This window comes from Copidosoma floridanum, unplaced genomic scaffold (assembly GCF_036245765.1).
Source record: "Copidosoma floridanum isolate Cflo_tuat_1 unplaced genomic scaffold, Cflo_Japanese_pri ptg000020l, whole genome shotgun sequence".
Taxonomy (NCBI): domain Eukaryota; kingdom Metazoa; phylum Arthropoda; class Insecta; order Hymenoptera; family Encyrtidae; genus Copidosoma; species Copidosoma floridanum.
Window position 1 is genome coordinate 29,961,239 of NW_028321897.1, and position 23,762 is coordinate 29,985,000.

A 23,762-nucleotide genomic window follows, 5' to 3' on the forward strand; every position below is an offset into this window, starting at 1 on the left:
TATCTTGAAAAATTTATTAATCATTGAATATCCTTAAAACCAAACATGTATGTTAGCTTTTTTACCTCTTGAGTGTCCATAACGTCACAGAGATAGGAAAATCTGAAAAAATGATTTAAAATAGTTTTATTCAAATGAAAGATGTTGTGTTATTCCATGACCGTAGCATCCTCTCGTAGCTGTTGCTACCTTTTACAAATCTACCTATATGTAGTAATAATACTTATGAGAACACATCTTTATTGAAAATTTTAAATAAGATTTGAATACCGATGGTAAAAGAATGTCATTATTATTTTTATTATGTAAGTACTTGTTTTTTATAAATTTTTTTTTTACAAACTTAAAAAAAAACATGAAATAATTCATCCAAACAATTTTCCATCTCAAACATAAACTTATTTCACTTGTACGTTTTACTTTTTTTGTTAAAAACGCTGTAATGAAGGTATTATTAGAAGCTAAGTTTATCAACAGAATAAGGACAAACACTCTTGTTTAAGCATTCTGAGCATTTTGGTCGTTGGGGTAGACATACTTCTTGACCAAATCCAACAAACAAAAAATTGATTTCCACCCACATGTCTTTTGGTAACCATGATTCCAAGAAAATTCTAGTTTCTTCAGGAGACTTTGTGGGCTTTAAAACCCACTTTAATCGATTACTGATTCGATGTACATGAGTATCAACACCTATACCCGTCACTTGATTCCAAGCTATTTGCATACATAAGTGAGCCATTTTGGGACCCACTCCCGGTAATTTGCATAAATCAATAACGTTATTTGGTATATCTCCTTCATACTGATTAAGTACAATTTCTGTTGTTTTCTTTATGTACTGAACTTTTCGCTGAAATATTAAATACAAATTTTTTTTAGAAGTTGAATGAGTTCTCATTGGTTTTATAGTACAATCAGTAAAAAAATTTATTTATAAATATATTTTATTTTGATACTAAAATTGAGATATAAACTTCTATTCTTTCCATAAAAATATGTTAATTTATAATTCATGAAAAAATTGCAGACAATATAAGCTTCTTTGAATATTACTTATGGATAAGACTAAAGCTAAATATTAGATATTTTCTATAGACTAGTCATGTTAAGCATGTTTCATACTATACCAATAATTCTGACTGTATTTATAATAAGTTATATTTATAATAAGCATACTACACAACGTAAAGGAAACAAAATTTTGCCAATTTATTTCTACTTCATAATACAATATCTTGCTATTGAAATTTAATAGTCAAAATAATAGTTGAATCATTTTATTAGTACCTTGAAATGTACACACGGTAATATGTATACCTTAATAATGATTTAAAAATATTGATAACAATGTGACCTTAGCATAAAATCATCAATTCAGCAATTTGAACTCAAAACTCTAACAAATAATTTGTCTATCATGCAACTTCGTACGTGCAAGTATTTTGGTACATAATAATGCATCTTATTTATCTGAAAGATGTGTTTTAACATTACAGTAGTTATCGTGACACAAGAGAGAGTCGTGTGAATACTTGTAAGTTTGGTTATAAGTTCAATAAGATGAGAGGGATTTATTAAAAGTGGAAGTACAATTTTCACTCAGAACTTTTTTTGATTAGAAAATGGTATTATATTAATAATTTCATTAGAAAAATCAGTAATCACCGTAAGAAGAGAGTTTCATAATTAGAGAGAGTAGTATGTAGATACCGTGTGCAGTTGTCAACTCTGCAAACATGTTCAAAATTTTTGCTTTTCTTTGAAGTAGATGAAAGGATAGTACTGTCATGTATGTATCTATGAAGCTATAACTACAGAGAGATCTTAAAAATAAGAAATTGATAAAAAAAGAATAAATTTTTACACTATATTTAATAATAATTTTTACCAACTATACTAACGTGAATACGATTTCAATTACTCACTCCACTAAAAACGAACTTTTACTTGCCATCTGGTAAGAAATTAAAGAGTCTTTTCAGGTTGGGTTACATACCATAGTTGACTTTACTATAAACTGAGATTCTCGTTAGAATTATTTACTATTCACAACTCAAAAGAATAATTCTTGTATCATATCTGGTTATACGAATAATTTTCCAACTTTTGATAGCTTTTTGAGAAAGTAGAGTTATACGACTTCTTATACGATATTATCTTCTATATTTGAGGTAGTTCCTACTACGTTTTTATTGTAACTTTCTCTAAAAGCCAAGTCTCGTATGATTAGTAAATCACGTTTAATAGTTAATAAGCGATAAAGATTAAATTTTTACATAAAAACCTACGCTACCATCTCTCACTTTCAACTGTGGTACTTACAAAACTGGATAGTTGAAAAACCTGAAAAATTCAGTCTTACTTGGGGTATTATGAAGAATCAGTCATTTGATTTTCATGACAGTCATGAATCATTTTCTCAACCGTAGAAACTACTAAGAGTGCTACTTGGTGGTGTTGTATTTCCTGGAATGCTTGAATCTATCAGACAAAGTTTCAAATTCTGCAGTTGATCTACTGATTACTGTAGAGCTTTTTTCATCATCTGTTCCAAATTTGATTTAGCCAACTTATGTTTTTTAAAAAAAATTTTTACTCTTTACTAAAGCTTTTTTGTTAACTGATTAGTTTTGTATTTACTATTTATTAAATGATGATTTGAGAACTATTCTTAGTTTTAATACTGCCAGAATATTCTAATAATGAATTTATTATTGTAAACTTTACAAAAATATTATTTAAGCAATCTATGTTTTAGAAGACATTTATCTACTTACATTTATAAATGTGATATTTTTTTTTCTTCAATTAGTTTTTGCAATTAAATAAGTTTGAATTACTCACCATGCTTGTTTACCTGTCACGTCATAGTTCACTAGCTACTTATGATTATAAGCTTCCCATCGTTATCGATATATTTATGTACAACGGTACTCGAGAAAAAACGTATGTGTGGATGTGTGTATGTGTGTGTATTTAGGTGTTCGTGTAAATGTTTGTGTATCGCACGTTCAGTTTCTTACATTATGAGGTTAAGTGTGTACGAAAAAAATATTGAAGCGGAGAATATAGAATTTTAATCCTTCATTCTTCACTGTCAAAAAAAACTACCAAAATCCAGTAAAATAGTTTTCTTTCACAACTTAAAAAAAAAGGCGCAAGTTGACGCAGCAATTTAAAAAAAAATTTCTTTAGAATACATCAAAGTAAAACTAAAAATAAGTTTTATGGCAGAACAATGTAGAACAAGTTATTTTTTTCATAATACCGTGTAACAATTCAATGATTTAAAATAATAAAGTTAATTATAATTGTTGTTTCACTAATTTACTGCACATACAACAATATTGTTTCATATATTATTTTCTTATTCTACTTACCATTTTTAGGAAATTCTTTTCTATCACATTTAAATTGTTTTGAAATTACAGTTTCAGTGCGGCTTTCAGGGCATTCAGTATATTGGCCAGAGTTTCTACTTTACCAACTTCTCTATTGTTAAAAATTATAGTTAGTAACTAATTACATAGCTATTTAAACCTAAAATAAGGAGAAGAACCCCCAAGCTGGCACTTTGAGGAATCAATCGAACCCAAATTCAATGCAATCCGTTGCAAATTGAGAGAGAAAAGTTAAGTTTCCTGAGCATGAAAGACTGTGATGTAAATTAAAGCCAACCCAACAGAAAAAAAATCCTAGCTAAATACTTCTTTTTTCTATTTTTGGCCAGTTTTTTCGGAATCGGCCACACTGTGCGTTACAGTATCATGTTATGAAAATTTTTCTCGAGTTGTATGTATGTTTTAAAAGCTACATGATAGAGATTCTGTATCATTGACTTACATTTATCGGAATTTTTTAAAATTTTTATTAACATTTTTCAGACAATTGTTAGTCATTTTTCTTAAAAAAAAAAAAAAAAAATGAAAATCGTCAAATAGGCGTTCAGTCTGCAGTATTGTAGCGATGAACAACGACGTATTTCAGGATGTTTCAGCACCCTAGACATATGTTGTTTAATAGTTTGAATGACACTTAATCTAGCAGTTTCCTTTATAATAGGATAAACGGGGGTATTATCGCGGTTGCTCCAATTATCACGGTACTCTCGAATAATGCGTGTATTTTAATTGAACTGATGAGTTATGGCTAGTAAGCAATTGAAATCATTAAATCAAGTTATAGAGTACCTAATTCATTGAACTTCAGTTTCTAAATAGTCTTAAAAACTGTACATTTGTATAACAAAAAATCACGTCCGCAATAACTGGTGCACACAGAACCTCTTTCACTATGATGGTATTATTGCGGATACCCAGTTGATTTAGCATTGAAATTGACCACAATAATACGTGCACAATAATACATACAGGCCCGCAATAATACCAGCATTGACAACTGAACTTTAAAACCTCTTTTTAAGTCGATATTCATGAGTTTATACATTTATAAAAGTGAAATTCAATAGTTTTTGAGTCCAACATTAATCATAAAATAAAGCACAACGATTTGACGCACTTCATTTCTTAGACGATCGTTTAAAGCTAACCACTAAAAAAAACCCGCGATAATACCCCCGTTTACCCTATCCTATCCAATAATAATTTTTCTATAGATTCGTTATGCGCAAGAGTACATCAACAATTTTAGAATCCTAAACTTGCGATAATATGTAATGGAAGTGGATATTGCATGTAACTCCGCCTTTGCCACACCTTTCTCGCCATACCGTACCGCATTTTTAATAAAAATATCCATATACTGTGTATTAATTAATTTGGTTTAATTCATAAATGGAATGCTCATTTAATAAACTAATTTTTTTGGTAAAGTAATTTTTTTTAAACGTAGAAATTAGTATATTTTAGCAGAGCAACTTTTTTTTGTATTGATAAATGTTTATTTATTTATCATTAGTTTTTTAATTTTACAATTGATAAGTAAATAATTGTTTGTGCAATTTTTTCATGTTTTTTTCAAAATTTTCAAAAACTTCTATTGTATTCTATAAACCCATTAATGGATTCTTATTGCGTTTCATTCTTTCACAATTTTTCAATTCGTGAGTAGAGTGACTGTTTGACTTGAGGACTTTTATCACAGTAAGCAGGGGAAAAGTTCGTAAAGGTGAAACGAGCGCAAATACATGCAACAACGCTGGCAATTATTTTGTTTATGTGGATGTGCTTGTATACACGCTTTGTCGCATTCTCAACCCCTTCTTTCGTGTCTTATTAAAAAAAACAACTTGTAGATTTTTTTAAAAATTTAATAGGTTTATCTAAAGTAGTCTTGTATACAAAAAAAAATTGAGTAATTTCTACACATCATATAAATACAATTTTAGGTGATTTTTCACAAGGTTACATGTTTAATTGCAATTTTTGGAAATGAAACTTATAAAAAAAGGTACAATTGAAAAATATGCAATTTTCTTTTGGTATTTTTATTATGCTATTTAGAATGTAAGTTAAATAATTAAATAATATCTGTCAAAATAACTTATGTGTGATAAACGTCCTCAAAGAATATTCATTGGCATGTAATACTACCCTATTGAAGAAAGCGGTATACAGGATCATTTTTTCAACCTTTCAGATGCAATTATACTTTGGGTATTTAATACGGACTAGGAACAAGTGTGTAAGTGTATGTGATGGATGTAAGCGTGACGTTGGAGATGTAATCTCCAGCAGCGTGAACGGTAGGAAAATGCTTTGAAATTAACAGAGGATTTGATGAAAGTGCACAGTTTTAGACTAACCAGCCGGGATATTGTAATGTGCCGTAATGCTTTTTACAATCATTTATCTATCAAATAATGAAATATTTATTAAAACAACACTTTATTAACGTGGGTACACTCATTTCAACGACAATTGCATCACCTTCTTACACAATTTCGTTTGATAGAAGGTACATGTATCTGTTTTATTTTATTATTATTATTATTTTTTTTTTCTTAAAATTTGTTTAAGAGACAGAAATACAATTCAATAAAATAATTCAAAATGTGTGCTAAGGTGACGTGGCGCAATGCGGTGTGGTGTGAAGACAAAAAGGCATGACGTGGTATGGCGAAGTAAGCGGAGCAAAAGGCGAGTACGAAGCAAAAACCACTTCCATTACACATTTTCTCAAGGTCACAAATCTAGAATCGTTGATTTACTCTCGCGCCAGGATTGTCAGCACTTCTTGGGCATCAAACAAGTATAAAAGTGACATTAATTTCTGAAAATTAGTGACGTAACAGTGTATATTTTCAAAATATAGTAACTAAAAAGATACGTCTTTTTAACTCAATGAAATATATATACATATATATGTATATATATTATGAGGCATTTCACGTCAACTGTCCTAGCGCGATCCGCAAGCACCAAAACATGTACTTTTTCACTCGCAATTGCGGTATTACAAATAACTGAGAAAAAATAATGAAAACATAGGATCGACGTGTTTTTTCTTCAGCTTTTTGGTGATGCAATCGGTTTTTTGAAAAAACGACGATTTAACCTAGAAAAAACACAAAATGTGTTGTATCTCAAAAACGGAATTTTTAATATTTTTTTTAACCATCACCAATCGAAAGAGCAGGATTTTTTACGTCGGTATGGCGATTTCCAGAGAGTTCTTTTTTCGTTTTAGCGAGATATTAAATGACAAAGTTGGGCGCAACGACACAGCGGCAGCGGCTGCTCGACTAGCGCGATTGTATGCTATACATATATCGCCAAGCGAACATGGTAAGGTTGCGCTGTTTTGATTCGACGTTTCGATGGACAGTTGGATCGCATACTTTTCTTGTTAAGTGTATTTGTAAATAAAGTTGTTTTTATTGACACATAAGTTAAGAGGAATCGACAGATCGATAGTTTATCTTGAATGGAGCAGTATTTGAGCTGTGTATTACTTTTGTTTTGTTAAATTCGATTTTGGCTTATTCTTTTTTAATGGCAACTCATTAAAATAACACAATTATTTATTTAATTATTTATTTTGCTGTGTAATAAAAGTCAAATCAAAACAGCGCAACCTAACCATGTTCGCTTGGCGATTAAGGTTAAATCGTCATTTTTTCAAAAAACCGATTGCATCACCGAACATCTGAGGAAAAAATACGTCGATCCTATGTTTTCATTATTTTTTCTCAGTTATTTATAACACCATAATTGCGAGTGGAAAAGTACATGTTTTGGTGCTCGCGGATTACGCTGGGACAGTTGACGTGAAATGCCTCATATATAAATTGGATATTCCACGTCAACCAGGTTACCTAAATGACCAGAAATCGTCGAAACCTAGAACATTATTTTTGGGCTTAAATTTTTGTTCTATTAATGCACTTCAAAAATTGATCTAGCGTTTTTCAAAATTTAAAATGGCGGATCCAATATGGCCTCCAACTCTTCAAAAGTAACCGAATTTTCAAAAAAAAAAAAAAACCACGATATTCTGCGTAAAATTTTAAAAAAGAAATGTCTTTTACTAATTTTTTAACAAAATTGCTATTTTTAAGTAGAAAATTCATGAGCTATTGAAAAAGTTTTTGATTAATGAAATCTTTGATATTGTTCTTATATAGGAAGAAATTAACAATCAGCAAATCAGGCAAGTTTGTGAAACATTCAGGTGTTAGAACGTTGCTAGTGACAAATACAACGTCAGATGTTAAAAATTTAAAATGGCAGATTTACAATGGCGACCATTTTTTAAGAACAAACATAAATTTTAAAAAATACCGTAGCATTTTTAACCTCTTTTATAATGAAGCTTATCTCTTTAATCGCAACAACACTCTCGTAACTCCATAGCTAAAAGTCTAATTTCATCCCAAACAACTTGAAGTTCTATTAGTATTTCAGTAAAGAAATAATATTATGACAGTAACAAGATCAATAAATGAGGATTTACATATCGACTTCAAAGTAAATTGTATTATATGAATGTTTTTCCTATGGTTCTGAAAAAACTAACAAGCCAAATATGTAATATTATTATATATGTATTTTATTATTGCAGAAGAATATTGTTATTATAGAATTAATGTACAGTTCATTGATTTCAAAAATTATGTAAAACAAAGTCTATAATATCACTTGTTTTAGTACAATTATAGAAATTCATATCAGGAAAATAAGCGTTTATGACAGTTTATACAGGTTAGATATAGCTTTCACTATCTCAAGGACCTATAGTTTTAATAAATTAAGGTTATTTAATGTAATGATTTTAAACAAAAGATTTTTCAAATTATCTTATACATTGTAAATTTTTGACATCTGACGTTGTATTTGTCACTAGAGACGTGCTAACACCTGAGTGTTTTACAAACTTGTCTGATTTGCTAATTGTCAATTTTTTGCTATATAAGACTAATATCAAAAATGTCATCAAGCAAAATTTTTTTTACCAATTGAGGCCCTGGATCGAGGAACCGGCTCCGCGCTCGGAACCTTCGAAAAATGCTGTCAACAAACCGAAATTTCAAAAATTACCAAATCATTCTGTAAAAAATATGAGCTTATGCAGAATATAAAAATGCATGTTTCTCCTATTAAAAGTTTTTTTGTTTAATCAGTAGTTTTTGAGATAAAAATTAAATACTGCATAATTCGCTCTGCTTGAAATTCTTGATTTTATGAACTTGAATCGCCGTATCTCCGCAGAAAATGCATTAATCGACTTGAAATTTTAAACGTAACTTAACTAGGTATAGGCGATGCTAATAGTATCACTAGAAAAATGAATAATATTAATAATTAAATATTATTTAATTAAAAAGTGCGCAGCATAAAAGGTTGTGGCATTCATGATTCACTGATAAAAAGTGTGCTACAAAGTTTCGAGTTGGGAAAACTTTCAGCGAGAAAGTTGTTCCTCTACGTATGAAGAAGTTTTCTTCCAAATTTCAATGAAATCCAATGAGTATTTCCAGAGATACAGCGATTTTAAGTTGCGGCAGGTATCGTGCACAGTGCAGCAGCTCAATCTATACCATGGGCTTTCGTATACTTTTTATTAGTGAATCATGAATGCCACAACCTTTTATGCTGCGCACTTTTTAATTAAATAATATTGAATTATTAATATTATTCATTTTTCTAGTGATACTATTAGCATCGCCTATACCTAGTTAAGTTACGTTTAAAATTTCAAGTCGATTAATGCATTTTCTGCGGAGATACGGCGATTCAAGTTCATAAAATCAAGAATTTCAAGCAGAGCGAATTATGCAGTATTTAATTTTTATCTCAAAAACTACTGATTAAACAAAAAAACTTTTAATAGGAGAAACATGCATTTTTATATTCTGCATAAGCTCATATTTTTTACAGAATGATTTGGTAATTTTTGAAATTTCGGTTTGTTGACAGCATTTTTCGAAGGTTCCGAGCGCGGAGCCGGTTCCTCGATCCAGGGCCTCAATTGGTAAAAAAAATTTTGCTTGATGACATTTTTGATATTAGTCTTATATAGCAAAAAATTGACAATTAGCAAATCAGACAAGTTTGTAAAACACTCAGGTGTTAGCACGTCTCTAGTGACAAATACAACGTCAGATGTCAAAAATTTACAATGTATAAGATAATTTGAAAAATCTTTTGTTTAAAATCATTACATTAAATAACCTTAATTTATTAAAACTATAGGTCCTTGAGATAGTGAAAGCTATATCTAACCTGTATAAACTGTCATAAACGCTTATTTTCCTGATATGAATTTCTATAATTGTACTAAAACAAGTGATATTATAGACTTTGTTTTACATAATTTTTGAAATCAATGAACTGTACATTAATTCTATAATAACAATATTCTTCTGCAATAATAAAATACATATATAATAATATTACATATTTGGCTTGTTAGTTTTTTCAGAACCATAGGAAAAACATTCATATAATACAATTTACTTTGAAGTCGATATGTAAATCCTCATTTATTGATCTTGTTACTGTCATAATATTATTTCTTTACTGAAATACTAATAGAACTTCAAGTTGTTTGGGATGAAATTAGACTTTTAGCTATGGAGTTACGAGAGTGTTGTTGCGATTAAAGAGATAAGCTTCATTATAAAAGAGGTTAAAAATGCTACGGTATTTTTTAAAATTTATGTTTGTTCTTAAAAAATGGTCGCCATTGTAAATCTGCCATTTTAAATTTTTAACATCTGACGTTGTATTTGTCACTAGCAACGTTCTAACACCTGAGTGTTTCACAAACTTGCCTGATTTGCTGATTGTCAATTTCTTCCTATATAAGAACAATATCAAAGATTTCATTAAGCAAGAACTTTTTTAATAGCTCATGAATTTTTTACTTAAAAATAGCAATTTTGTTAAAAAATTGTTCTGTTAAAAAACATGGGCAACAACCAATATACCATGGGCTTTCGTATAGATTGAGCTGCTGCACTGTGCGCGATACCTGCCGCAACTTAAAATCGCTGTATCTCTGGAAATACTCATTGGATTTCATTGAAATTTGGAAGAAAACTTCTTCATACGTAGAGGAACAACTTTCTCGCTGAAAGTTTTCCCAACTCGAAACTTCGTAGCACATTTTTTATCAGTGAATCATGAATGCCACAACCTTTTATGCTGCGCACTTTTTAATTAAATAATATTGAATTATTAATATTATTCATTTTTCTAGTGATACTATTAGCATCGCCTATACCTAGTTAAGTTACGTTTGAAATTTCAAGTCGATTAATGCATTTTCTGCGGAGATACGGCGATTCAAGTTTATAAAATCAAGAATTTCAAGCAGAGCGAATTTTGCAGTATTTAATTTTTATCTCAAAAACTACTGATTAAACAAAAAAACTTTCAATAGGAAAAACATGCATTTTTATATTCTGCATAAGCTCATATTTTTTACAGAATGATTTGGTAACTTTTGAAATTTCGGTTTGTTGACAGCATTTTTCGAAGGTTCCGAGCGCGGAGCCGGTTCCTCGATCCAGGGCCTCAATTTATGAATTTTTTTTTTAAAACAGCAATTTTATTAAAAAATTAGTATGAGACATTTCTTTCTGAGAATTTTACGCCAACTATCGCAGTATTTTTATTAAAATTTGTCCATTTTTTAAAATTTGGCAGCCATATTGGATCCACCATTTTGAATTTTTAACATCTAATGTTGTATTTGTCACTAGCAACGTTTTAACGCCTGAGTGTTTTACAAACTTGCCTGATGGGCTGATTGTCAATTTTTTCCTATATAAGGCTTATAAATTTTTTTCATTAAAAACAGCAATTGTATTTAAAAAATTGGTAAGAGACATTTCTTTCTTAAAATTTTAAGCAGAATATCGTGGTATTTTTTTTATTAAAAATTAGTATACTCTTGAAGAGTTGGTGGCCATATTGGAGCCGCCATTTCAAATTTTTTAAAAACGCCAGGTCAATTTTTGAAGCGTATGAATGGACCAAAAATTTTAGCCTAAAAATAATTTTCTAGGTCTCGATGAATTCTGGTAATTTAGGTGGCCCGGTTGACGTGGAATGTCCGATATTATATGTATATATACATCTTATTAATAATTTTAAAATAAAGATACAATAAAAGAAGAAGTCAATAAAAGGAAATTACAAAGATACTGAAGTGTAATGCTTTGTAACTTTCTTTATTACAAACAATATTAACGTACAATAAATATATTAAAAACAAAGATACACTTAACTTGAGATTCTAGTAGATATACATTTGTTCATAAATAGTCGTAGTTAAAAACTTCATGATAGTTAAATATCTGAATAGTCAAAGATAACGTAATACAAATGATTTAACTATAGCTAACATTTAAAATTACCTGTATCACAACAAAATTAGTCTAACTCTACTAACTTATCCGGATTTTTCTTTGTTTATTTTTTTTGCTTTCATTTCTCATTAGAATTTTTGGATGGATAATTTAACAAGCAAACAGTTTTTTTTAAATCTTTTTTTGTAGAGGCTTGGTTTCTTTTTGAAGGCTTTTGGCTTTCTTGCAAAGTGTTTTTTTCCCGCCAAAATTCCTTGTGCTACTTTAACTGCTATATCATCGACTTTGACAGCAGCATAAAGCTTTTCACAAGCTTCATCAAGAAGTAGATTTGCTGCTTTATTTTGCTCTTTATAAGTGTCCTGAGAATCACACAGTTTCTTCTAAAGCTCTTCTAAAGAAACTCGATCAGACTTTTGCTGCTTTTGCCGGGCTTCTCTTTTACGGCGTTCTTTTTCTTTTTTCGCCTTTCGTTGGGATTTTAGTTTATTTATCTCACGCTTTACTTGCATGAATTCTTTGTATTTACGATAAGCAAAGTAACGAGCTGATAACAATTTTCTTGTGATTGTCATAAAATCAGGGCGACCTTCAAACTTTTTTAACCCGTCTTTCACCTACAGTTTAGCGTTTAACAGACGCTATTTCATGCAGGTCTGTTCAGGTCCCATCTGATTTTTTGATTCCGAAAATCCTCTTTCAATATTAGCATTTCCGTGTCGAAGTGTCAATACATTTTTCACCAATTTAGTTATATTGGGAAATTTTTACAGGTTATCAGGACCAGTTATATTGAAAATTTGTTGCCAGTAATGGTCAATTACACTTGAATTACAGACCGGGAGAGTCTCAAGCCTCAAGAGTCACCACTCATCCTTAAACACGACATCTTCTACGCCCAGATCAATTTGTATCATTCTGTGCACTAGAACAGCACTGTGGAGACTTCTGCGATCCTTGATGGCGCCAGGCTAAATGCACGATAAATGCTTACCATCAGACCATTTACTCAAAACAGATTTTTTCAGCAAGTAATTTATTGCAGCTAGATAGTGCTTGACAGCATCTTGTTTAAATTTCAAAACATCTAATTCTTTAAACTTTGCCAGGAAGGCATGAGTTTTTTCACCACAATCAACTTCTTTTATCGGAAGAAAGTTTCCTTTATTTCTGAGGAAATCTTATGTAAGACACCTTTTGCTCATTGACACAAGCTCAGGATTACAAAATAAAAGGATCATTACATATAAAGAACTCAACTCATCATGAGGTAAGTGTATCATGGGTTCTGATTTTTGAAACAACTTTGAAAATTATTCAAACAGCTTGGCAGACTACAACGAAAGATATTTTTACAGGAAACGTAGTATCCATCTCTAAAATTCTTATATTTAAATATCTTTGGCTTTTTCTGATCTTTTTGTGGCTTTCAGACGAACTCTTTGATATAACACTGAGAAAATAATGATTCACGGCCGGCGACTGCTCTAGATTACGTTCCACTGCACCACTTAGTGTAAGCCGTCTGATTGAAACGTGTTTCTTAAAGGAGTGAAAAGGAACTTTTTGTGAATTTTGAGATATGATGTATTCCTCAAATCTACTAGGAAATCCGTCAAAATAATCGTATGCACTACAAACTAATTCTGATACTTCATCTCCAAAAACTTGGAGGCCTGAAAAAAATGAGTTGTGCATTATATGCAGGTTGCATGTTCCTGCATCTAACAAACTTTATCAGCGCACTTCCTTCACCTTCTCATTAACTAACCGAATAATAGTTTTATTCACATTCGGGCCGTCACAGGAAATCATAAGAAGCTTATTGAGAGATAAAGCAGCTCTGTCTATTATTTTCATAATATGACTTTTCACAATCGCTGCTGTAGCAGATCCGATGAAAACCGATTCCAGATGATGATATTCAACCTGCTTGATAGATTCTGACCAGAATCTTACACCAGACTGTAGCTCCTTTACTTTCTTATTGTTCACCGTTTCTTCAAAACACAACGTGTAACTTAGAGCTGCATGGACATCCTTTAACATTCGTTGATGAAAATAAGGCCCAAGAGCATCAGTAATTAAATACATAACTTTTGATCTCTGTAAAGACATGTTCCTTGGTACGTTCTCTTCACCAAACATGTTTTGAAATAATGGAACAGTATTGTCACATGAGTTATTTGAGTAAACATATTGGAAACACTTTATCGCCCACTTCAGCTCTGCAGCTACCACAGCATCTTTTCTTGAGAAAATTATGCTTAAAACTACCCTAGGCATTTCTTCTTTTCTTAATAATTCAGTGTCAACGCCAACAGCAGTTTTTGGGTGAACGCTGTAGCCATCAGCAGAAAAAGATTGGATTTCCTGATAAAATAAATTGAATAAAGAAGTAATTTTTTAGAACATATTTATCGTGCTAGAAGTTATAAGGGTAAATTCACGTATATCAAAGAATAAAATATTGATTTGTTTGGTCAATTGCAACAGTAGTAGAAAAACGCATCATTTGATGTATCAACATTAATTTATAATCGTTAAAAGTAAGTCCGAAATGAAAAATAATTTCTTAATTTATTATAAATTAAAAAAAAAAAAAAAATTCTGTTGTTAATTTCAAAAAATTTTTAATTTGTTTAAAATACTTCATGAACTTTTTTTACAATGAACGATGTTCGTTATAAAATAATAATTTTGTCTTCTAGGAAGAAAAAAATAAAAATAAATTATATTACTGTCTGAAACATTTTTAAAGCGTGTTTTTTATTTAAATATTGAACTTTTAATTTGTATGTATAAATCAATATAGTTTTTCTTTTTTTTTTTTATCAAAGCATGATTATTTTACTGAATTTTTTCTTCATAAAAATTATTCTGATATACTTAAATTTACCTTATATGTATAATGTAAACTTTCTCGTACCGTAATCTGTTGTTTTGAAGCTCTTACTAAAATCAGTTGAAGGGGATCCAGCTTAACTTTTTCGTTTTTTTTTTTATTTTTCTGTGTCGGCGTGTTGTGTCACTGCTTGAAAATCTTTCCCTTTATCGCTGAAAGGTGCATTGCAGACTTTGCAGAACAAGTCATTTTTACTTTTCTCAGAAATCCACTCTTTAATGAAATTCCCATTGATATCTGTTCTTCAAAACAACTATTGAAGCGTATTTGGTCTTGGCATGGCTGCTCACAAGCTATAATACAGACAGTGAATCTAACATATTTTCTGCAGGAATGCTACATCTTACAAATATTGGAAAAATTATAAGATGAAAAAAAAAAGAAAAAGTAAGAAATGTTATTAGACAACAGAAACATAAGAAAAAAAAGGAAAAAAAAATAGAACTCAAAAACGGAAGTTATTAATGTACTTGCTCTCTTGGACATAAATTTAATGCAAAGCCAAGAACAAAAAAAATAGCGATACATACAGTTTACAGTTACACTATCTATTTTTCAATTAAAGGTAGATCAAATTTGGGTCAAAATTGTTGACACTACAAGTAATTATTTTAAATGAATGTTTCTGCAGTATTTAATATTTTGGCTATTAGTAATACGTTTGATAAAATGTCAGATGTACGTAAGGTATAAAACAAACAATCATCGTTGGTCTCATAAGATTATTTATTGAGAACGATTGATTGGTATTTGTATATACAACACGCAACAATACGATTGATATAATTTCTTATGTACGTGACTATGTAATTAAAAAGAATAATTGAAACTCATAATTTTGAGAAATACAAACGATCGTTGGTCTCATAATAATATTTGTGATCTCTGAGTACAGTAAACTAGTCTTTGTATACATCGCGCAGCATGAGGCTGATTACACTTTCTATTTACAAAGTTTCAACAAGTTTCGAGTCTAAATATTATATCGAACGTACTTCGTTTTTTACATATTCCAGTTGAATATTTGTAATAAAACGTAATAAAATTCAAATAAATTTGTTTTAATTGCAGAACCTAGCAAGATTATTATTGCCAAAGTCCGAACGTTATGCGTTTTATTTCGGAATGAATAAAATTACTTTTAACCGTCATTATTTTAAATATTAGCTTCAATGAGCATCAGCATTAACATAAGTATTTAAGAAAATAGGATTAATAAAAAATGACTTACATTTTAAATGCAAGAGTATCCTGAAATAGTGGCTATAGCTGCACAGAGATAAAAGATGTTTCGTCTTAGGCGGGTGGCGCGAAGTCAATCTACAACAGCTTTGTGAAAACGTCCAGTCAAGGCGAGAGTTACAGCTACATAGAGAGAGCGAATTAACTTACGTGGGTCAAGCAAGAGCTTCGAAGCTTGAGAACAAGTTGAAAAAGGGGATCCATACACTATCAATTATAATTCTAATACAGTAATAACACTGGAAGTAAATGTAAATGTAAATGTAAGTATGTGTATTCTACAAAATATTACAAGTATCACCGTCAAACCTCTTGCTGTATACTACAAAAACAAAACCGCTAACTGATAAGAAAATTTCCGTTTACGCAAACATAGGTTTTAAACAAACAAACAATGTATACTTACAGAGCATTGTAGACATACATTTTAAAATTAGAGTGTCATCACCGAATTGCAGATAAATTTACCAAAATAGAAAAAAACTATTTATACAAAGCACAACATACTATTGTAACGCTTAATGAGAAGTTAAACTTATTATACAGCTGTGAAATGAAAAGATATACCTATTTATACATAATAAGTCCTTTTCCGTAAAGGCATAGGCGCTCGCCGCAGCACGATGCATGGTATACAATACCTGCATATTTATTATACCCTTATTCTTGACGTCTTATTATGCTTATAAGGAGTATATTATCACAATAAAAACAAAGCTGTATGAGAAAGTAAGAATACTTATAAGTGTACTCAAAATAAATACAGTATAAGGGGTACAATATTTATACCCTTAATATACTCTTAGTATACTTATACTCTCCATGAGAGAATAAATTGAAAGTGCGTTTGATCATACACACATAAACTTTACATAAACTCGGCTGATAAGACTTAGTTCTGAAATAGTGACTAAAAGTGAAACTTTTTTCAGAATAGTCAAATAAGTGAGCCCGTTTTTAAAAAGTAAATAGTAGTGTAAAAAGTTAATCGCTGGCAACTGTGTCTCGTGCATAACGAATAATTCAACAAATATGAACATTTTCTTATGCTTTCTAATGTTACTGAAATTAGAAATGTTAAAAATTAAAGTTTCGTAGGATTGTCGATCCAAGGTATCTAAAATAGAGAGAATTTAAATCATAACTTAAAATTTTTTATGCACGATTATCGCCGATGCGGTGGCAGAGAGAATATGGCTTTGTAACATAGAATTTAATTTAAAAAATTGAATTTCAAATTTTTTGACTGCGTATCACTACAATTTGAAATTAAAAAATGAGGATACGTAATGTAAGGGAGAATACAGGCTCTTCGTTTCGAACAACCATTATCAGTTCGTAGGCGAAAATAAGCTCCATTCCATATTATTTCATCTGTCTAAAGTTAATTTATGTATAAATTATCATTGTAATGAGAATATAGAATCAATAATACGTAATTAAGATAGAAATTGGGCGTTCGTTCAGAATTGGCTTAAGCAATGTCCCGAATTACCTCAATACTAACACAAGATACAACAAAAATCGTTTTTAAATGGAGGACAAATTAATTTGTAACATTTAAAATATTTTTACATAACTTTTTTTTAATTGTATTTGACGTTGCTTACTTTTTAGTTGAAAAAAGTTATGAATAGACAACCGAAAAACTATACACTTTAAACTTTTATACAAATATAACTGATTGTCAGTATGCCACTAGAGTATAATAATTGATTTAATTAATATATATTATCAAACTGAATTTCATTTACACCGTAAAGAGCATTTCAAATAAATATGACTCATGCAATGTGTGAACGGTTCCATACACATTTTTTTTCATCCTCAGATAATATTTCGTTTTATCTCGTCAAGCTACCCTGGCACTGGCTGGTGCTCATCCCCACTACGTCGACACGCTGGCCGTAACGATGCGTCAATATTAATATTAGTTTAGCACAAACTGCACTAATAAATAACAATACTACATTTTTCCACAGAAAATATAAATCTTAAACTGTAACTACTGCAAACTTCAACTCTCTGTGTTGAAAAATAGAGCTTTAAAAATATTTATAAAAATTTTTTTTAGCTTATACTGCCAGGGGGCATTCTTTATCACTTAGAAGTTTACAATATACATTTATATTCCTATTTATATCCGTTGATTTGTTTTACTTTTTCTTGAAACAAATAATAAAATACATTTAATTCGTTAAGTTAAAATTTGAAGAACCGGCGCGAAATACATAATGTGCGCTGTCAAGTACGCGCAAGAAGCTACGTAAGATATGCTCAAGGATTATCGGTGAATATGTATGACCGATAGTAAGCGGAGAGATAGCGCAGTTTACGGCGGCGAATTATCTGCAAGTCAGCTGTAAAAAGCGCTGACGAGCGAGGAAATATGTTCCTCCTCTAGCGAATCTGAGATGCGGAGATCCGATGCCTATCCAGACCTGGAACTCTCTCGTGCACCGGTACTAACCGTGATGAGCATGAGCCAAGAGAGAGAGAGAGCGACCACGTAGTAGGGATAGCGACGGCGCTTCTTGGGCGAAGTACTTGGGTAGATTCTTAGAGCTTGGCTCCAGGCACCCAAGGCCCAGAAGACGACCTAGCCCTGCGTGACTCTTTCAGGATAAGCATAGAGCCCAGGACTAACACTCCGTGGCTGCATTAATCATCTGCCCTAGTCTAACCAAGTGTATGTCGCAGAGAATTTGTGCGGGAACATTTTAAAATCCTTTAAAATATAGTTGGGCAAAAGTTAAAGTTAAAAATATAATTTATTATGTACGCAAGCGCAAAAGTCAACTCATTTCTAAGTAATTCACATCCTTTCAAATAAAAGAGAAACTTTTTGGTTGTTGATTTAAAAATTGCGCTAATTTTTAAAATCAATATAAGTGAAAAGCTTAGTGATTAAAAACATAATTTCCTTATGAAAATAAAAGTGAATTAATTCAAGAAAGAGAATAATAAATTGTATTTATTCAATTAAACCTACCCCTCCATAGGTGATTTCGAGTCCTAATATTACTTAAAGTTTGTTTGAGAATTAAATAATAAGTGATTTTGTTATTTAGTTCACAATTTAGTTAATTGGAAATTGTCATTGTTTTATCTGTTGCTGAGTTTACGAGTAGATAAGAAATTAAGTTACATAAAATAAAATAAAGTTTTAACGTAAGAGAATTTTATCTTGGCCCAAATAGATATAAATAAATTTACTTAGAATGAGAAAGAATTACCAAAAGAAAAATTAATAAAGCAATAATTAATAATAATCGCTGTATATATTTCAGGGATTTATAGATTATTCAACACTTAATTTAAATTTAGATAAAAGTACTTTAAGATGTTTTGCTCTTTTACACTGGGCAACGAACCCACCCATCAACATATAATTACCAGTATTGATTGTGCGTTAATTCCTAATCTCAGAGTTTCCCGGCTCAGATAAAATTCTTAGCCGTTCCTTAATTTCCACTCACTAGTCGAGGTTACACTCAAAGAAAAGGAGGTCGTAATACAGGTCGTTTAGCAGCTTTTTTAAAAATTTAGATCAAAATTGCTCCTACCCAGTGACAAAAGTCCTGAATCAGTATTTTCAAAGTTGTTGATAAAATTTAGTGTTACAATTAAGCGTTTTTTTAAAATACCTTTTGACGTTGCTTGAACCGATTCGCCGTAGATAAGTGATTAAAAGCAGAATTCTTGAAGAATAAAATAAGCATAAGCATGTTTTTCTGCAATATTAAAAAAAAGTGATGTTATTTTCACAAAGGCCTTTTTCATAAATAAATGCTTTGTGTAAAAAATACAAATGTTTGAAATTTGAAAAAAAAAAGACCACTTATTCTTCGCTACAAAATAAATACTTAGTCAAACTTACGGTTCTTTATGGTTCTTATTCCTCTAATTAATACTTAATTAAAAACTAACGTTTTTTCACAGTTTTTTCGACTTTTATATCAACCAAATCATTGATTCAAATTCACCGGATCTTACTTGGTAAATTTTTTTAATACCTACAATTAATTTTATAAAAGGGTTGTTGTAAAATCTTTGGTAAAAGTTATATAACCAAAAATGGAAATGTAAAAAATGGAAAGTCAAATTTACTTTTGCACTTTTTTATATATGAAAATCTCAAAATGACTAGTTTTAAAAATAGGATAAAAATAACAACTTTTTCGTGTCAAAGTTATCAAGGCACGGAAAGTGAAACGAGGCCCACAAGGCACACAAGTAGAAAGATCTTCGACGATCTGAAAATATAATTTTAAATTTTTTGTGTTAGAGCATGATTTTCATAAAATTGAGGTAAAATAATGAAAAAAAAAAAAAAAAAAATGTAACATAAGTAAATAAGTACAGGCACGCATTTATAATTTCTAAAAAATTCTGATACAACGGAAATGTAAAAATATTAAAAAAAAGGCATTTCTTGAGCGGGAGGCCAGAAACGAAAAAAAAGTAAATTTTGTAGGTTTTGAAAAGGCAATGTTATAGCCCTTTTCTCTTTTCCTGACTCAGAGATATCGAGAGAGAGTCTGCACTCCTGCCTCTAACACGGGTAATGGAATTTCCGATTCCCCAGATCACGACGAGCCGACTTCCTCTCCAACAACTAACAGCGAAAAACAAGTTGACAAATGCTACTTACATTTTGAAGTACATTTGCAACTAACAGTAAATGGAAATTACCGAAAAATCTAATTTAGTCAGTAATTAATGGCTCACGATCAGCACCCTTTACTGTTACTATAGATACATGTCTTTGACCACAGACAACGCTGTTGGTTATTAATCATTTCATGATTATTAATTTGTCTAATTAATGGATACGTTAAATCTAGCAACTATTACACTTATTACTGTCTAAAAGTTACTTTTACGAAAACTATTGTTAATACCACAATGCACCAAAAATTATTCAATCAAAACTTAAACGAAGTATTTAGTAATTTTTACCTCTATTTTAGCAACAAGTTCGATTGAATAAGCGAACAGTTCTTAGCATTATTAATTTTTAATGATATTCCATTTAAATATTAATATAAAGCCAAGATGAAAATCTATCAAATTTTGATGCAAAGGAAAGGGGAAGGGCGTGAGTAAGTGAATCAACTTACTTTTTCTTGACGCACGAAGGAAAGTGAACCGAATGTGGGAAGTACCAATTTCTGAGTAGCTAAACTAGAGCAGTTCTAGCCAATAAGATTTTCGGCTATTGTCTTTTCTTCAAGATTTTCGCCCGGCAAGTTTTCCTCTGTCATTTTTCAGCCAACGCGTGAGCGAGGTCCACTACTCCCTGTAAAAAAGCCTGGAGGTCCCGAATAAATCAGTTTTAGTTTTTGTTTTCACTCTCCAACGGTTAACTGGGTAGCTAGAGACCACCTCTGCTATCATTAGGTCATTTACGACCGCGGTTCAAACCTTGATTTTGGACGTCTCACGCTGGTTTGCCACGTGTACAATTGTTTTTCAAAAATTTATCAAAAGTAGAAGTTCAAAATTTATCAAATCATTTTAACCTGATTTTCTTATTTTCTTTCCAGTACGGGCATATCATCAAACGTGCACGCTATTACTCGTACAGTATTGGTACCCTCTGAACCCCGAATGATAAAGAATCGATTGTTACGTATGTAAGATCTACAACAAATATCATTACTCATGACAGTATGGGTGGTTTTCAGACCAGTCGTAAATAAAATCACAAATTTTCCCCTTTACGTAAACTCTAGAGCAATACCTTTACTCGTGAATGTACTGGTAGTTTATAGATCACGAATGGGACATCTTTAATACGCCGCTTCAGGTCATATTAATAACTCCTAGACATCGCGAATGAGTGCATCGGAATACAGCACAACAAACGCTTCGAGGCATTGCAACTTGATTCCCTTCACTTGAAAAAATTCGTACCCCCTTTCCGAATACTCTACCGCATAATTTAACTGTCCTCTAGCCCCACGTCCCACCTACACACCCACCGTGAGTCCCGAGTTATTAAGTGCAAGCTTAAACTCAAATAATTCGTCGGGCCGACGGACTACTTTATTACTTTGTATTCACCGTATTCTTCAAAAAATATTTTTATTTGTTTGAATGTTTTCATAATTGTCTATGTTTATTTTTGAAATTCAATTTTCTTTTTAAATGGGTTCCTTAATAGAAACAAATAGTAATTTTTTTATTGATAATTGTTATAAAATGGCATTCTTTAAAAATGTTAACATAATAATAATTCTTTAATAGACAATACTTACTTTTAAGACAGGATCAATCAATGGGAGTGCCTTATTATTATCAGAGCAAAGAGTGAAACCACTTATAAATCATTTATTTTTAGTACAAAACAAATTTTTAACACTCATAACTCCTTTTTTTTAAGCTAGAGTAAACTTTTTTTTATTTTGAGGATGATAAAGTAAATTTTAAGAAAAAAATTGTCAACAAAAAAGTTATAAAGAATTTAGTATTGTTATTAACGATTTAAATGTTCAAACTGACTTTTAACTATGGTCCCTAAAATTTAACGATTATGTAATACAACCATCGTATTGTACGACAAATTTTCTATTAAAAATATGTTTCATGGAAACTTGGGCCCCTCTACACGCCTTTCCTTCTAGTCCTACTTTGTTTTTCTCAATAAAATTACGAAAAAATACAATAAAAACTCGATAAAATTATCAAAATAACAATATGTTAGTAAATGGAAAAACATATTTATCTTTGTTCTCAAACATGACTTATAATCAACTTCACGTACATTTAAAGATTTTTACAGTTGTTGTTTTACCATTTAATGAAAATATTTTTGCTTCTAGTCTCTGTGAGAATTGTAAAATGCCTTTTATTGTTCAAGCTTTTTGAAACTGTTCTGACAATATTTGTTTTTCCTTATCATACTCATCATTAGTTAAGTAACGACACGGAATACTTTGAAAAGCTTCTGTTGCCCAAGTGAATACTTCGTGGGGTGTTCGAATAGGATCATTTATCCTTTAAAGACTAACTCTGGCAGCAAGTAGTTTTAACGTTCCACCTATTCTATCACATGGTTCCTTGCCTTGAAACGTAGGGAAAAATGCCATTCGGCTGATTTTCCAAAATCTTCTATATGATGAGTAAGATTAATAAAGTTTTTCTGGTTTTTGTAATGTGCGCTAGCACCCTCCGAAAAATATATTAATTTATTAACACATTTCAAATTCGTCTTAATAAATTTTACTGGTCGTTTTTGAAAAAGATGAACAGCAACTGTGTTCTGATGCAAGTATTCAGAAATGCAAACAAAACTTTTTACATTTAATTTATCTTTTTCGTCTTTATAATAAATTGAGAATGGATATACAGTTGCTTGATCATTACTCTAGTGCACACCTTGTATGGAATTTTGCTAAAATCACATACAACAATGTATTCATTTTCATTAGTTTTTTTTCCTCCAAGTCAAACAACTCCATTTGTTCTTTGACCAAAAAAAAAAACGAATTAACAATTTTTTCAAACCATTGCTTAAAAGTTGTAAAAATTCATCTATACTAGATATCAATATTGGTAGTGAAGTTCTATCTATTGTTCCCCACTGTTTGTACTGCATAATATCGATGAATTTGCTACCGAAATTTTGTTGTAATCCTTCAATAATGTTATATACACCGGGGGTCTGATCACATAATCCCAAAAAATAATTAGTAGATGAAATATTACACGTTATACAATCCAAACAATCATGGTAACTAGTTATTGGTCTTTAGAAGATAACTGTGATACATTTCAAACATCTATCATGAGTTTAATATTTTCATGTATCGGACACACACACACCGAATA

At 30.7% G+C, this 23,762-nt stretch overlaps 1 protein-coding gene across 1 annotated transcript in view; it reads right to left on the bottom strand.

The window, feature by feature from the left end:
• Nucleotides 1-284: 284 nt before the first annotated feature.
• The window catches only part of Nthl1 (Nth-like DNA glycosylase 1), a 72,268-nt gene continuing 48,790 nt past the window's right edge, over nucleotides 285-23,762 (bottom strand). The window contains exon 2 of the mRNA XM_089593876.1: nucleotides 285-853. Coding sequence (XP_089450002.1) covers nucleotides 455-853 — 399 coding nt within the window. The 3' untranslated portion in view covers nucleotides 285-454. The remainder of the gene's footprint in view (nucleotides 854-23,762) is intronic.